The sequence below is a fragment of the Sorex araneus genome, chromosome 2 (genome assembly GCF_027595985.1).
Source record: "Sorex araneus isolate mSorAra2 chromosome 2, mSorAra2.pri, whole genome shotgun sequence".
In the NCBI taxonomy this organism is placed as follows: domain Eukaryota; kingdom Metazoa; phylum Chordata; class Mammalia; order Eulipotyphla; family Soricidae; genus Sorex; species Sorex araneus.
Genome location: NC_073303.1, coordinates 217,905,611 through 217,920,011, shown reverse-complemented (window position 1 = coordinate 217,920,011; position 14,401 = coordinate 217,905,611). Strand labels below are relative to the sequence as shown.

At 63.2% G+C, this 14,401-nt stretch overlaps 1 protein-coding gene across 2 annotated transcripts; it reads left to right on the top strand.

The window, feature by feature from the left end:
• Nucleotides 1-460: 460 nt before the first annotated feature.
• Nucleotides 461-14,168, top strand: GLI1 (GLI family zinc finger 1). Of its 2 annotated transcripts, none has more exons than XM_055127600.1 (13): nt 461-710; nt 1,003-1,087; nt 4,696-4,822; nt 5,027-5,122; nt 5,528-5,723; nt 5,958-6,102; nt 6,432-6,521; nt 6,625-6,762; nt 7,002-7,151; nt 8,263-8,427; nt 9,690-9,920; nt 11,660-11,927; nt 12,345-14,168. In XM_055127600.1, exons 3-13 carry the CDS (start codon nt 4,723-4,725, stop codon nt 14,078-14,080), a joined length of 3,315 nt encoding a protein of 1,104 aa, XP_054983575.1. In that variant the 5' UTR covers nt 461-710; nt 1,003-1,087; nt 4,696-4,722; the 3' UTR covers nt 14,081-14,168. The 2 variants fall into 2 exon arrangements, with proteins under 2 accessions (XP_054983575.1, XP_004601693.2); XM_004601636.2 differs by having other exon boundaries at nt 947-1,087.
• Nucleotides 14,169-14,401: the final 233 nt, after the last annotated feature.

The window sequence follows — 14,401 nt, the reverse complement described above, 5'->3', positions numbered from 1 at the left end:
AAGTTCCTTCCAAAGGGTGAGAAGGCTTAAAAAAAAAAAAAAGGATCAGATCAGCTCCAGGGTGGCGGAATGCTGGGCACCCACGGAAGCAGACCACCCTACCTCTGCTATTGTCTTTCCGGGAAGAACCTTGTCGGCCCCCACCCCCGTATATTTCTCAATCTGTTTTTTCTGGCCCTGGTTCAGGGTCTCTTCTTGGGCCGCCGGTCCCAGGATCCATGCCGGGTTTTAGTCCCCACCAGCAGCAGCGTGTTCGGTCGGGGCGGGGGGGGGGGGGGGGGGGAGTGTGCTAGGCAGTATAGGGTCCCTCAAGGGAGGGGGAGGATCCTGGGGGTCCTGGGGGTGCAATAAGCCCGGCACCCCCTCTCTCTCGCTCCCAGCTACCCGCCTCATCCTTCAGATCGGCGGGAGGGAGGGTAATAGGAGGGAGGTAAGGGGAGAGCGGGAGGAGCGGCGGCGCGCCAGCGGCGCGAGCGAGAAAAAGTTTTTGCAAAAGAGAAAAAAAAAGTTTTGCGCTTCTCGCGGGTGGTCCCGGCTCGCGGCCCGGCGGGCTGGGCCGGCGGGAGGGCTGGGGGCCAGGTTAGGGGGGGTGGGGGTGGCACTGAGGCTGCGCTGCTGTCGCCCTGTCCGCCCCCCCTTCCCCACCGCACACCCCCCAGCCCAGACTCCTGCCCTGGACCGCGCATCCCGAGCCCAGCGCCCAGACCGAGGTGAGACGGGGGGGCCGGCGGGGGACCACCTGGGAGCGTGGGGGAGGGGGCGGGGGGGTAGGTGGATGCCCGATCCGTGGACGAGGAACTTCGGAACCCGGCCCACGGGGAAACCTGGGCCGCCGAGGGCAAAAGGGGGTGGTCGAGCCTGGGGTACAGAGCAGAAAGTTGGGAGAGTGTGCGCACTGGGGTTCTCCCTCGCTCTGTATTTTCCTTCTTTCTTCTTCTTCTGACAGTCTGGGAGTTTCGGGCGTCCGCGGACCTCTTTGTCTCCGCCTCTCGCATGTTTTAGAAACCTCTCGCGTTCGTGAGTTGGGGATGAAGAGGCTGGAGGGCCGGCTAGCCTGGAGGACTGCGCGGTGGAGAGGGAACTCCAGGTGCGTCCCCGGGCGCCGGCTGGAAGACGTCAGTGTTTCTGGAAGGAGGGGACAGCCGGGGGAGCCCTAGGTGGGCTGGGAGGGTGTGTGTGTGTGCGTGTGTGTGTGTGCGCGCGCGGCGACAGGAACGGGGAGGCGTGGGGGCCGGCTCGAACCCCCGACCTGTCCTCTAGCAAACCCCTTTCGGGAGCATGCGTGGGGGTGGGGGCGCGTGGAGCGTGGCTGAGCTGGGAAGCGACTGGGAGAAACTCTGTTCCAGGCCCTAGAAAGACTCCCCCAGAGAACTCGGACCCCTGATCCGAAGGGCCGGACGCGGGGTGCTAAGGAGGAGCAGAGGAGACCTTGTCTTGACCCTCTGACCTCGAGACCACCGGGGCAGCTGGGGCCATCGGCGGGGAGACCCCTCCTGGGACTGGGCGGGACCACCGGCCACTGGCTGCCCGTGCGTCCCCGACGGCCCCCTCCCACACGGGCGCTGGGGACCGGGGCCCCTCCTCTGCCTCGGACCACCCTGCCTGCCCTTGGGCCGCGCTCTGAAGCCTCTTTCAAGCCCCGTGACCCCGAAACAATCCGCCCTGGGCACCTAGCTCCGGGGACAGGATTAGGGAAAGGGGATCCTATAGACGGGAGCTGGGGGTCCGAGGGGGCTAGAGGTGGGGTCTGCCGAGAACGGGCCTCGCGGCCGGGCAGATGGAGCAGGGGGGCCGAGTTCCCCGGGGAGCCGGAAAGGTTCGGAACGGGGGAGGTTTTCCCGAGGGGGGCGGGGTCCAGAGGACCCCCCCAACACCCCGGTTCCTTATCTCTCCGGCATCCCCTACCGGGAGGCGCAGACCCCGCCCTTGACGTCACTAAGGGGTTCCCGGGGGTCTGGAGGGGTTAACCCTTGGGAGGCCGGCGGGGGGGATCCCGGGACCCGGGTGCCCGAGCCCTCCGCGGTCCCGCGCACCCCGCGCCCGGAGACCCCCGCGGGGGGGGGGCGCGCGGCGGCGGGAGGGGCGCGCGCCGCCTCCCCCCCCCCCGCCCCGGGCCGCGGCGGCGCGGCCGGGCTGCGGGGCGGGCGGGGGCCGCGGAGCCGTCTGCAGCCGGAGCCTGCGGCGGCGACTTGGGTGGGCCGGGGAGGCTCGGGGGCGGGGAAGGCGGGGCGGCGGGGGGCGGGGCCGGCTCCTGGGAGTTGGGGAGCGGGGGTGCGAGGCGGGGCGGGCTGGGGGGGACTCTGGAAAAGAGGGAGACACAGGGGATGATTCAGGGCTCCTGCCGGGGAGCCTTCGCGCGCGCCCGGGCCCCATCCTGCGCTTCCCTCCACACCCCAGGAAAGAAAAAAGAAAAAGAAAAAAAAACCTCGACGGGAGGCTGGAAAAGTTGGGCGAAATTTTCCTTGCGCGAGTGTGAAAGGGAGACGTGGGTGGGCCGGGGCACGCGCGGGCGAGGAGGGATGTCGCCCCAGTTCCAGCGCGGCTGCCCCGAGGCTGGACAGGGGGACGTGGAGGAGGCCTGAGTAGGCACGTTTGGGGGGGATTCTCTGTAGTGGGGGTTCTTTTTTTTTTGGAGGGGGGAGAAGGAGGGGTTGCTGGGGGGGTCGTTTGAGAGCCCCCGCCTCCTTCTCCTGGATGAGTCATAGAAGGAGGAGGCGGGAGAAGTGTCCCCCCTATCCAGCTGCCAGCCAGCTGTGCCCGCCCCACCACACACACACACACACACACACACACACACACACACACACGCACACACACACGCTCGTGCCAAGGTCGTGCTGGGAGGTCTTGGATGCGGGATCCGGATCTCCTCTGAGAGAGGAGGAGTTAAGACAGACAGGAGCGGCCCCGGCTGCGGGGCTCGGGCTGGGTCATGGGGTCCGGGCTCCGCTCCCCGTTTTACCCCGCCCTCACCCTAAATCCCAGCATCCCGGGATCACCCACCGCGCCGGCCGGTCCGCTCCCGGTCCTTCTCCACCCCACCCCGCCCCGCCCCACCCTCGGCCCCGGGTGCCCGCAAAACCCGGGCCGGAGCGCGCGCTGGAGTGCGAGCCCGGCGGACCGCCGCACCTCTCGGGCCTCGCCGCGGCTCGACGGGCAGCGGGACTTTGTTTTTGCTGCTGCCTCCCGGGGCTGCGTTTCCCCCGCAGCCCCTGCCCCGGTCCCCGCCAAGCGGGGCAGAGGGGTTAGGTGGGTTCCCATCTCCCACCCCACCGCGGGAAAAAGTCAGCTTCCACTCTTTGTGTCGGACAGACCGGGGAGACTGCCCAGAAACCCTATCCCCTGCGACACTGGTTTTTTTTTTTGAACTTAGAGAGGGAAAGAGAGAGGGGGGCAGGGAGAGAGAGAAAGGGAGAGAGAGAGGGAGGGAGAGAAAGAGAAGGGGGAGGGAGAGAGAAGGAGGGAGGGAGAAAGAGGGAGGGAGAAGGAGAAGACAGAGAGGGAAGAGAGGAGACAGAGACAGAGAGAAGAGAGATAGAGAGAGATTGAGAGAGACAAGGGCTGCTCCTCCTGGCTCTCTCTGGCTTCCCCGGCCCCTCTGAGCCGTGGCGAGGGCTCCCTCTGCTGGACACTAGGGGTATTGTCCAGCCGGCTAGCTCGGGACAAGCACCCGGGAGGGAAAGGAAGGGGTGAAGCCCGGCTGCAGAGACCCGGGACTGCGCCATCGCAGCCCTCCAAGCCGGGCTGAGGCTAGCGCAGGCAGCGGAAGGTCTGTGATAGGAAATCCGGAGCAACGGCTCCATGGGCTGGGCGCACTTTTGCCTGTAGGGGCCAGGATTCCATCTCCCACGGTCCCTGAGCAGTGCCCGGAGCTGTCCTCACACCCGAGCACAGAACAGGAGTAGCCCTGAGTACCACAGGGTGGGCCCCGCCAAAATCTATTGAAAAAAATGTTAGGGGGTGGGGGGCTTGGGCAACACACAGCAGTGCTCAGGGGTTCCTCCTGGCTCTGCACTCAGCAATTACTCCTGGCGGTGCTGGGGGACCATAGGGGATGCTGGGAATCAACCCCGGGTCAACTGCATTCAAGGCAAACACCCTATACACTGTAGCACTGTACTGTCACTCTGGCTCTCAACTGAAGTTTTTTGTTTTGTTTTGTTTTTGCTTTTTGGGTCACACGTGGCAATGCACAGGGGTCACTCCTGGCTCTGCACTCAGGAATTACTCCTGGTGGTGCTCAGGGGACCCTATCGGATGCTGGGAATCGAACCCGGGTCGCCTGCGTACAAGGCAAACACCCTCCCTGCTGTGCTATTGCTCCAGCCCCTCAACTGAAGTTCTTTTAGCACAATTTGTCCACAAAACTCTCTCTCTCTCTCTCTCTCTCTCTCTCTCTCTCTCTCTCTCTCTCTCTCTCTCTCACACACACACACACACACACACACACACACACGGGCACATGCGCACACAAAACCCATTCAAGCAGAGATCACACTCATCTTACTCCTCTCCCACAACTGCCTCTCTCGTACATCTCTCCTCCCCTCCCTGGCTGAGTCAATTCTGACTCTGAACTTGGTGCCTCCCGGTAGATGTCTTCAAGGGCCTCGGGCCCGGGGCGGGCGCTGCCCCAGGTTTCTGTGCCTTGTGCCTCCCTTGTGGTAACACGGAGACCTGCTTCCCCTCCTGCAGTGCCCCCACACCCGCCTCTGCAACGCCATGTTCAACTCGATGACCCCACCACCAGTCAGTGGCTATGGCGAGTCCTGCTGCCTCCGCCCCCTCCCCAACCAGGGAGTCCCCACCATGGGGACAGAAGGTCAGTGCCTATTCCCAGCCCTCGGACTCGAGGACGGGCAGATCTTGCCCCCTCGGCCGTCCACGGACGCCAGTGTCCCACGCTGGAGAGGCCCAGAGAGCCTAGGTCCTGCGGGCGCTCTGGGCTGAGGCCTTGCCTGGGCTTTCCGAGCTTGTGTCTTCCACTCCCGTCCCATCCCCCATCCCAGCTGTCTCTCTCTCCTAGGACTCTCCGCTCTGCCCTTCTGCCACCAGGCCAACCTCATGCCTGGCCCCCACAGCTACGGGCCAGCCAGAGAGGCGAACAGCTGTGGAGGGGAGGGTGAGTCTCAGCAGGGGCCAGGGGGAACTGCTTAGAAATGGGGGTGAGGGCTAGGGCTTGATTCCGAGGTCACAGGGTTTGAGAGCGGGCAGAGCAGGGTCGTGTCCCGGGAGCATCAGGTTGGGTGTGGCGAGAGACAGGCCCTTTATTTATTTATTTATTTATTTATTTATTTATTTATTTATTTTTGCTTTTTGGGTCACACCTGGCAATGCACAGGGGTTACTCCTGACTCATGCACTCAGGAATTACTCCTGGCGGTGCTCAGGGGACCCTATGGGATGCTGGGAATCGAACCCGGGTCGGCTGCGTGCAAGGCAAACGCCCTCCCCGCTGTGCTATCGCTCCAGCCCCAAGAGACAGGGCCTTTAACATCATCCTCCTCTTCCCTGTTTCCTGCCCCAGCCCCCCTCTTCCCTCCCCCCCGGAGCGCAGTCAAACTGACCAAGAAGCGGGCACTGTCCATCTCTCCTCTGTCTGACACCAGCCTGGACCTGCAGACCGTTATCCGCACATCACCCAGCTCCCTCGTAGCCTTCATCAACTCGCGCTGTGCATCTCCAGGGGGATCCTACGGTCACCTCTCCATCGGCACCATGAGGTGCAAACTGCACCCCCCCGTGGGTTAGGGGGCCCCCCAAAGACCCTCCCATGCCCCATTCAAATTAGCCTCACTTCCACTCAAGTCACTGACCCTCTCTGAACTTGATGCTCTCAAAGGTGTCCCTGTCCTCCTAGGTCCCTGGCTCCACCCCACCTCGGCCCACACCGGGAGAAACCCTCCCTGAGGTCCGACTGGTCCAAGTAACCGCCTTCCTCCCTTCCTCCACCTCAGCCCATCCCTGGGATTCCCACCCCAGATGAACCACCAAAAGGGGACTTCGCCTTCCTTCGGGGTCCAGTCCTGTGGCCCCCATGACCCCACCCAGGGTGGCATGATGCCACACGCCCAGGCCCGGGGACCCCTCCCAACTTGCCAGGTGAGACACCTCATGCCTCGCCCTCTCACTTCCCGAAGCCCGAGGTGGGGCGGGTGTCATAGGTGGACGGGGAGGCCGATGCTTTCGCCCCAGGAAAGTAAGCCGGTCCGGATACAGGGGGGCTCTCCTGGGGGCTGAATCAGCCCCTCCCAAAGGCTCCCACTTTTGCCCATCCCATCCGTGGGGCAGGAGGGCAAGGAAATCCCTTCTCAAACCAGGGTTCCCGGCTGTTTGGGGGGGCTTCCAGGGCTGGGGCGGGGGGGGCCTCCCCGGGTTCCGTCTTCCTCCTACTTCTCCCGTCACCCCGCTCACCTCTTTCCTGGGGGAAGCTGAAGTCTGAGCTGGACATGCTGGTGAGCAAGTGCCCGGAGGAGGCCCTGGAGGGGGGCCTGTCCAGTCCCACCTCCACAGGCACACAGGTAAGTGATGGGGGGCGGGGGGCAGAGGGGGGGATGCGGCCTCCACCCGGGAACACGCAGCATGGGGGAGATCACGGATGGACGCTGGTCCTGCCCGCCCCAGGACCCGCTGCTGGGGGTGTTGGATGGGCGTGAGGAGCTGGAGCGAGAGGAGAAGCCCGAGCCCGAGTCGGTGTACGAGACGGACTGCCGCTGGGACGGCTGCAGCCAGGAGTTCGACTCCCAGGAGCAGCTGGTGCACGTGAGCCCCAGGGGGTAACCGGAACCTGCCCGGCACAGCACCAGGGCCGGACCGGGGCGCTGAGGGCAGAGGCTTGGGGTAGAAAGGCGTGACTGTGGGAAACCGGGTGGAGAAGGAAGGAGGGTCTGTTCAGGGGGGGAGGGCGGGTATGCCGCAGGTCCAGGGGATGCCGGCGGCCAGGGAAGGTCTGTTCTGGGTCTGGCGGGAGCCTCGGAGAGCCCCGGAATCTCCTTCCTCAGCACATCAACAGCGAACACATCCACGGCGAGCGGAAGGAGTTCGTGTGTCACTGGGGCGGCTGCTCGCGGGAGCTGCGGCCCTTCAAAGCCCAGTACATGCTGGTGGTCCACATGCGCAGACACACGGGGGAAAAGCCACACAAGTGCACGGTGAGACCTGGCGTCCGGAACTGGGGGGTCCCCGCCCCCTACATCCCACCCCCGGCCCATCCTGGCCCGTGGTTCCCTTCCCTGCTTCCTGCTCTGTACGTGCACACAGTGAAAAAATAAAAAACTGCGGGGCTGGAGCGATAACACAGTGGGGAGGGTGTTTGCCTTGCAGGTGGCCGACCCGGGTTCGATTCCCAGCATCCCATAGGGCCCCCTGAGCACCGCCAGGGGTAATTCCTGAGTGCAGAGCCAGGAGTAACCCCTGTGCATCGCCGGGTGTCACCCAAAAAGCAAAAGAAAAAATAACTGCATTTTATGACTATGTTGCATCAAGAAGAACCTATGGATATGGTGTATTAGAACTTTTTCTGGGGCCTAAAAGCAAATGTTTTCTTTAATTGCTTGTTTTGAGGGGCTGGGGCGTGGGGAGAAGGGGGTTTTGGTTTTGGTCCGCACCCACTGGTGCTCAGGGCTTACTCCTGGCCCAGCACTCAGGGGTCACTCCTGTTGGGGCTCAGGGAACCGTGCCGGGTGCCAGGGGGGATAGGACTTGGGTCAGCTGCATGCAAGGCAAGTTCGCTATTATCACGCCAGCCTCGTTTCCTTTGATTTTTAAAATACAGGGCGGGGATTTAGGGCTTTGCCTTACATGTGGTCAACCCTGGTGCTACCCCCATACCACGCAGGGTCCCCCAGGTACTGCCAAGGGTCACTTCTGAGCACAGAGCCAGGACTCACCCCTGAGCACTGTGGATGTGACCTAAAAACCAAAAAAAAAAAATCAAAAAAGAAGGTATCCAGCAATGGGAACGTTTTGGGGGGCACCAAAGGCCCGCGTGGACAGACTGGGCTGAGCTGGGCGAGCCCTGACAGCCCGGAGGATCGGGAAGGGGTGTGGACACAGGAGAGGGTGGCCGCTCCCCCCTCCTGTCCCTGCAGGCCAAGGGTCCCCAGCTACTTCTGTTCCTCCAGCGCTTGCCCGTCCTTGTCCCCAGTTTGGAGAATTCCCCTGAGGCCCCAGCACACTCTCGCCTCCAGCTGCCGTCCCTGGCGCGCGTCCCTACCGCGCGGTCAGAACTAGTCTGTGACACTCCCCCACCGTGTCCTCCAGTTTGAGGGCTGCCGGAAGTCATACTCCCGCCTGGAAAACCTGAAGACACACCTGCGGTCACACACGGGGGAGAAGCCGTACATGTGCGAGCACGAGGGCTGCAGCAAAGCCTTCAGCAACGCCAGCGACCGAGCCAAGCACCAGAACCGGACCCACTCCAACGAGGTGACGGGCCAGAGCCCCTCCCCCGAAGCCCTCCCTCAAAGCCCACTGGCCCTGGTTTGAATCCTGGGCACCGCGTTTGGCCCCTTGAGCACTGCCAGGGATCACTTCTGAGCACAGAGACAGGAACGGCCACCGGGCACCACTAAGTCTAGCCCACCCCCACCCCTCCCTGCGCCACACAAGGAACTTCTTGAGAGCCTGGAGAGATAGTCCAGGGTCAGAGCACACGCCTGACCTGCAGCCCTGAGTTCAATCCCCTGCTTGGACCCCCAGTACCTCCAGGGGTAGCCCTGGTGGCCCACGAGCACTGCTGGTGTGGTGCCAAGTACCAGGCAGAATGTTGTGAGGAATGAGAGTCAGAGGGGGAGAGAGACAGAGACAGAGAGAGAGACAGAGACAGAGACAGACAGAGTCAGATACAGAGACAGACAGACAGACAGAGACAGTCAGAGACAGATAGACATAGAGACAGACAGAGAGACAGACAGAGACAGAGAGACAAAGACAGAGACAGAGAGAGAGACAGACAGACAGAGAGTCAGAGACTGAGAGACAGACAGAGTCAAAGACAGACAGACACAGAGACAGAGAGACAGAGACAGAGACAGACACAGAGAGAGAGTCAGAGACAGACACAGAGACAAAGAGAGACAGACAGATAGAGACAGAGAGACAGACAGATAGGAACCGTCAGAGACAGACACAGAGACAGACAGACAGACACAGAGACAGAGAGACAGAGACAGAGAGACAAAGACAGACAAAGAGGGACAGACAGAGAGACAGACAGACAGAAACAGTCAGAGACAGACACACAGAGAGACACAGAGACAGACAGACAGATAGACAGAGAAGGAGCGCGGCCCTGAGGCCGGGGGGCGGCTCGAAGGGTCCTGCTCACACTTTGCACACAGGAGACGCAGGTTCCATCCCCAGCATCACAAGGTCTCCTGGTCACAGGCCAGGGGCAGCCCTGGGCACTGCTGCGCGTGGAAAGTGAAATACAGAACAGACCCCCCGCAGGCGGCGGAGCCCGTGCCCACTCGCCCCTGCCTGTCTGGGGGCCCAGCCCCGAGGGTCGTCCCCAGCCTGGGCTGGCGGGTTCCTGACCTTCCCCTTGACCCTCATGTCTCTTGCTCCGGCGCCCCCCCTCCCTGCTTCCCTGCGTGCTGTGTGACACCCCCGTGCCCCCTCGGTGCCCTGCTGCTCCTTGAGCCCCGCCCCCACTCTGGCCTCTGTCCCTGACCCCCCTCCCTCGACAGAAGCCCTACGTGTGCAAGCTCCCCGGCTGCACCAAGCGCTACACGGACCCCAGCTCGCTGCGCAAACACGTCAAGACCGTGCACGGGCCTGACGCCCACGTGACCAAGCGGCACCGAGGAGACGGTCCCCTGCCGCGGGCACCGTCCCTGCCCACGGTGGAACCCAAGAGGGAGCGCGACGGAGGCTCTGTTCGGGAGGAGAGCAGACTGACGGTGCCGGAGGGGGCCATGGTGAGACCCCCTCGCCCCTGGATTCCAGCCCCCCTCTCTGCTCCTTCCTCCCCAGTGTCCCAACCCAGTGCTGCACCTGGAGCTGCCCCCAAACTAAGAAATCTTAGCATAATGATGGGTTCTGCGGTCACTGGTTGTGCAAACTTATGTGCAGATTACAATACGGCATCTACAGGCATAATTTCATGTACTCACAACTGTAGCATCACTGTCACTGTCGTCCCGTTATTCATCGACTTGCTCGAGCGGGCACCAGTGACGTCTCCATTGTGAGACTTGTTGTTACTGGTTTTGGCGTATCAGATACGCCACGGGGAGCTTGCCATGCTCTGCCGTGTGGGTGCTACCGTGCTACTCTCGGTAGCTTGCTTGCCGGGCTCTCCGACAGGGGTGGAGGAATCGAACCCAGGTCAGTCGTGTGCAAGGCAAACACCCTACCCACTGTGCTATATTGCTCCAGCCCGTACTCACAACATGAGAAAAAAAAAAAACATATCCTCTTCACTTTCAGAAGAGGAAAATCAGGGGCCAGAGAGGTAATACAGCGGGTAAGGTGCCTGCCTTGCATGCAGCTGACGTAGGTTTGATCACCAGAATCCCATACGGTCCCCCTCTGAACACCACCAGGAGTGATTCCTGAGTACAGAGCTGGCAATAAGCCCTGAGCTTCCCCACGTGTGACTCGAAAACAAACAAACAAAGCGTAGAAGACTGGGGCTGGAGCGATAGCACCGAGGGTAGGGCGTTTGCCTTGCACGTGGCTGACCCGGGTTCGATTCCCAGCATCCCATATGGTCCCCTGAGCACCGCCAGGAATGATTCCTGAGTGCATGAGCCAGGAGTGACCCCTGTGCAGTGCCGGGTGTGACCCAAAAAGAAAAAAAAAACCCACAAAACTTAAAAGACCTTGCCTTTAGGGTCAAGGAGACAGCTCAGAGGCTGAGTCAAAGCTCTGCCTGAAGGGGCAGGATAGTACAGTGGGTAGGGTGTTTGCAGCACTGCTGGATAGTCCCTGAGCACAACGATATAGATAGATAGATAGATAGATAGATAGATAGATAGATAGATAGATAGATAGATATCTAGATAGATAGATTTTGGGTCACAACAGGCGATGCACAGGGGTTACTCCTGGCTCTGCACTCAGGAATTACCCCTGGCGGTGCTCAGGGGATCATATGGGATGCTGGGAATCGAACCCGGGTCGGCCGCATGCAAGGCAAACGCCCTCCCCGCTGTGCTATCACTCCAGCCCCATGAGCCCAACGATATTGCTGATTAGGGTCAAGGGTGTGGCTCAGTGGGATACCTCATGTCTTACATGCGCAAGAACATGGGTTCCTAGGTTCAGTCCCCGATGCGCCCAATCACAAACGGAGCTAAAGCCTAAAGTGGCAGAACACAGCAGGAGCGGAGCTGGAGTGACAGAACAGAGGGCAGGGCGCTTGGCTGGCGTGCATCGGACCCTGCTTCGATCTCCGGCATCCCATTTGGTCCCCCCAAGCCCATCAGGAGTGATTCCTGAGCGCAGGGCCAGGAAGTTACCCCTGAGCACCACCGGGTGTGCCCCCAAAACAAAGACCAAATTCAGCAGGGGTTGGGGACGGGCACCTGTGCCCCTGTTGGCTGCCCCGGTCGGTCCGTACACCCGTCAGCCTCCCCTCAGCCCTGGCAGCTGTTGGCACACAGGCTCCAGCGGGAAGGGGACCACGCCAGCCTCTGCCCTCATCTTCCCACAGAAGCCACAGCCCAGCCCCGGAGCCCAGTCTTCCTGCAGCAGTGACCACTCCCCGGCGGGCAGCGCCGCCAACACGGACAGTGGAGTGGAAATGGCCGGGAACGCGGGGGGCAGCACAGAGGACCTGTCCAGCCTGGACGAGGGGCCGTGCATGGCTGGCAACGGACTGTCCACGCTTCGCCGCCTGGAGAACCTCAGGCTGGACCAGCTCCACCAACTCCGGCCAGTGGGGCCCCGGGGTCTCAAACTGCCCAGTCTGACCCACACGGGTGAGAGCTGGGTGGGGCGGGGGGCGCTGGGCTGAGTTCTGGACCTTCCCTGAGGCCGCAGGACGCCATCCTGTGTCTGCCTAGGAAAAGCCCCCCGTTTCTCAAAAAGCTGCTGTCCTGTCCATCCCCCAGGAAACTGGCCGTGTGACACTGTCCTCTTAGGGCGGGGCAACGCGCAGCCTGCACCCCTCCACAGCGCACGGTTCACCCAGAGACAGAAAGGGCCTGGGGGTGGGGGTGGGGGGACAGACCTGAGTTGTCAGCCGCCAGGAGCCCGCTTGTCAGCCGCCAGGAGCCCGCTCCTGCGTTTCAGAGCAACCGTCTGGAACCAATCTAGAACAATCTAGAACCCCTGGGGGAGGCAGGGGGGAGATCCGGGTGCCCCTGACCAGCCGCCTTTTCTCCCGTTCCCTTCAGGCACGCCCGGGTCCCGCCGGCTGGGCCCCCCGGCCTCCCTGGACCGCCGCAACAGCAGCTCCAGCAGCGTCAGCTCTGCCTACACCGTTAGCCGCCGTTCGTCCTTGGCCTCCCCTTTCCCGCCGGGCTCCCCGACAGAGAACGGGCTCTCCTCTCTGCCTGGCTTCACCCCTGCCCAGCACTACCTGCTCCGGGCTCGCTACGCGTCCGCCAGGGGAGGCGGGACCCCGCCCACCGGGGTGCCCAGCCTGGATCGGATGGGGGGTCTCCCCGCCCCTCCCTGGAGGAGCCGCGCCGAGTACCCAGGGTACAACCCCAACATGGGGGTCACCCGGAGGGCCAGCGACCCAGCCCGGGCTGCCGACCGCCCCGCCCCTGCCCGAGTCCAGCGGTTCAAGAGCTTGGGGTGTGTCCACACCACCCCTACCATGGCAGCGGGGGGACGGAATTTTGACCCCCAACTCCCGACCGCGGTCTACTCGCCACAGCCCCCCAGCATCTCTGAGAGTGTCGCCATGGACGGCCGAGGGCTGCGGGAGGAGCCAGCGGCCTCGATGATGGGGAGCCTGAACCCCTACGTGGACTTCCCGCCCGCTGACCCCCTGGGATACCGGGGGCCCGAGGGAGCAGCGGCCGAGCCTTATGCAGCTAGGGGTCCCAGTGCCCCGCCCGTGGGGCCCGGCCCACCCCCCAACTATGGCCCCAGCCCCTGCCCCCAGCCGCTCCCCTATCCGGACGCCCCCCCAGAAACGTGGGGTGACTTTCCCCCCCACCCCGGGCTGTACCCGGGCCCCAAGGCTGCCACAGGTGCCTACAGCCAGTGTCCCCGCCTGGAACACTACGGACAGGTGCAGGTCAAGCCCGAACAGGGATGTCCGGCGGGCGCCGACGCCACGGCCCTGGCACCCTGCCTCAACGCCCATCCGGGGGAGGGCGCCCCGCACCCACCGCCTCTACTGTCCCACTACCCCCAGCCGCCCCCTCCGCAGTACCCCCCGTCAGGCCCCTACCCCCAGCCCCCTCCTGAGTATCTTCCGTCCGAGCCCAGGCCCGGGCTGGAGTTCGAGTGTCCCGGCCAGTCCACGGGCCAGCTCAAGGCCCAGCTCGTGTGCAGCTACGTCCAGTCTCAGCAGGAGCTGCTGTGGCAGGGCGGGGGCCGGGGAGACCCCTCAGCCCAGGAGCCTCTCTACCAGAACCCCAAGTTCCTGGGGGGTTCCCAGGCTAGCCCCAGCCCCGCCAAGGCCCCAGGGGCCACCTACGGACCTGGCTTTGCCCCCGGCTTGCCCAATCCCAAGGCGGGCGCCTACCCCGCCCCTGCAGCCTGCCAGGAAAATTTCGCAGCGGGAACAAACAAGGCTTCCCACAGGGCTGCGCCCCCGCCCCGACTCCTGCCCCCGCTGCCCCCCTGTTATGGTCCCCTGAAGGCGGGGGGCACCAACCCCAGCTGTGGCCATCCGGAGGTGGGCAGGCCGGGGGCAGGCCCTGCGCTGTACCCCCCTCCGGAAGGACAAGTTTGTAACCCCTTGGACTCTCTGGACCTTGACAACACTCAGCTGGACTTTGTGGCTATTTTGGACGAGGCCCCGGGACTGAGTCCTCCCCATTCCCATGACCCGGGGGACAGCTCTGAGCACACCCCACCTCCCGCGGGTGCCCCCAACATGGCCGTGGGCAACATGAGTGTCTTACTGGGATCCCTGCCTGGAGAGACACAATTCCTCAATTCCAACGCCTAGGGAGTGGGGGAGTCCCACCCACCACAGACCCACTTTCCTCGCAAGGGGGTTCCACAAGCCCAGAGAAGTCAGCCAGAGCCAGAGCCCCCCTGGCACGCCCCGGAGGTGGGAGGGGGAGGGGGCAGTATACAATCTCTGTTATGTTTGGGGAACAATTGGATAATGACACGGTTTCCTGAGAATAAAGGAACTGTATGAGAAAATGCCCTGCCTGTGTGTTACTACGGGGGGGGGGGGGGGGGGGGGGGGGGGGGGGAGGGGGAGGGTAGGAAATAAGAAGCAAAGCACGGAGGGGGGGGCTGGAGCAATAGCACAGCGGGG

What these genes read in the sequence shown, in the direction of transcription:
- GLI1 (XM_055127600.1), top strand. Translation starts at nt 4,723, where the DNA reads ATGTTCAACTCGATGACCCCACCACCAGTCAGTGGCTATGGCGAGTCC. An exon ending in GAACAGCTGTGGAGGGGAGG is followed by an intron (nt 5,123 to 5,527) that starts GTGAGTCTCAGC and finishes TTCCTGCCCCAG; the next exon opens with CCCCCCTCTTCCCTCCCCCC. An exon ending in GACCCCTCCCAACTTGCCAG is followed by an intron (nt 6,103 to 6,431) that starts GTGAGACACCTC and finishes TCCTGGGGGAAG; the next exon opens with CTGAAGTCTGAGCTGGACAT.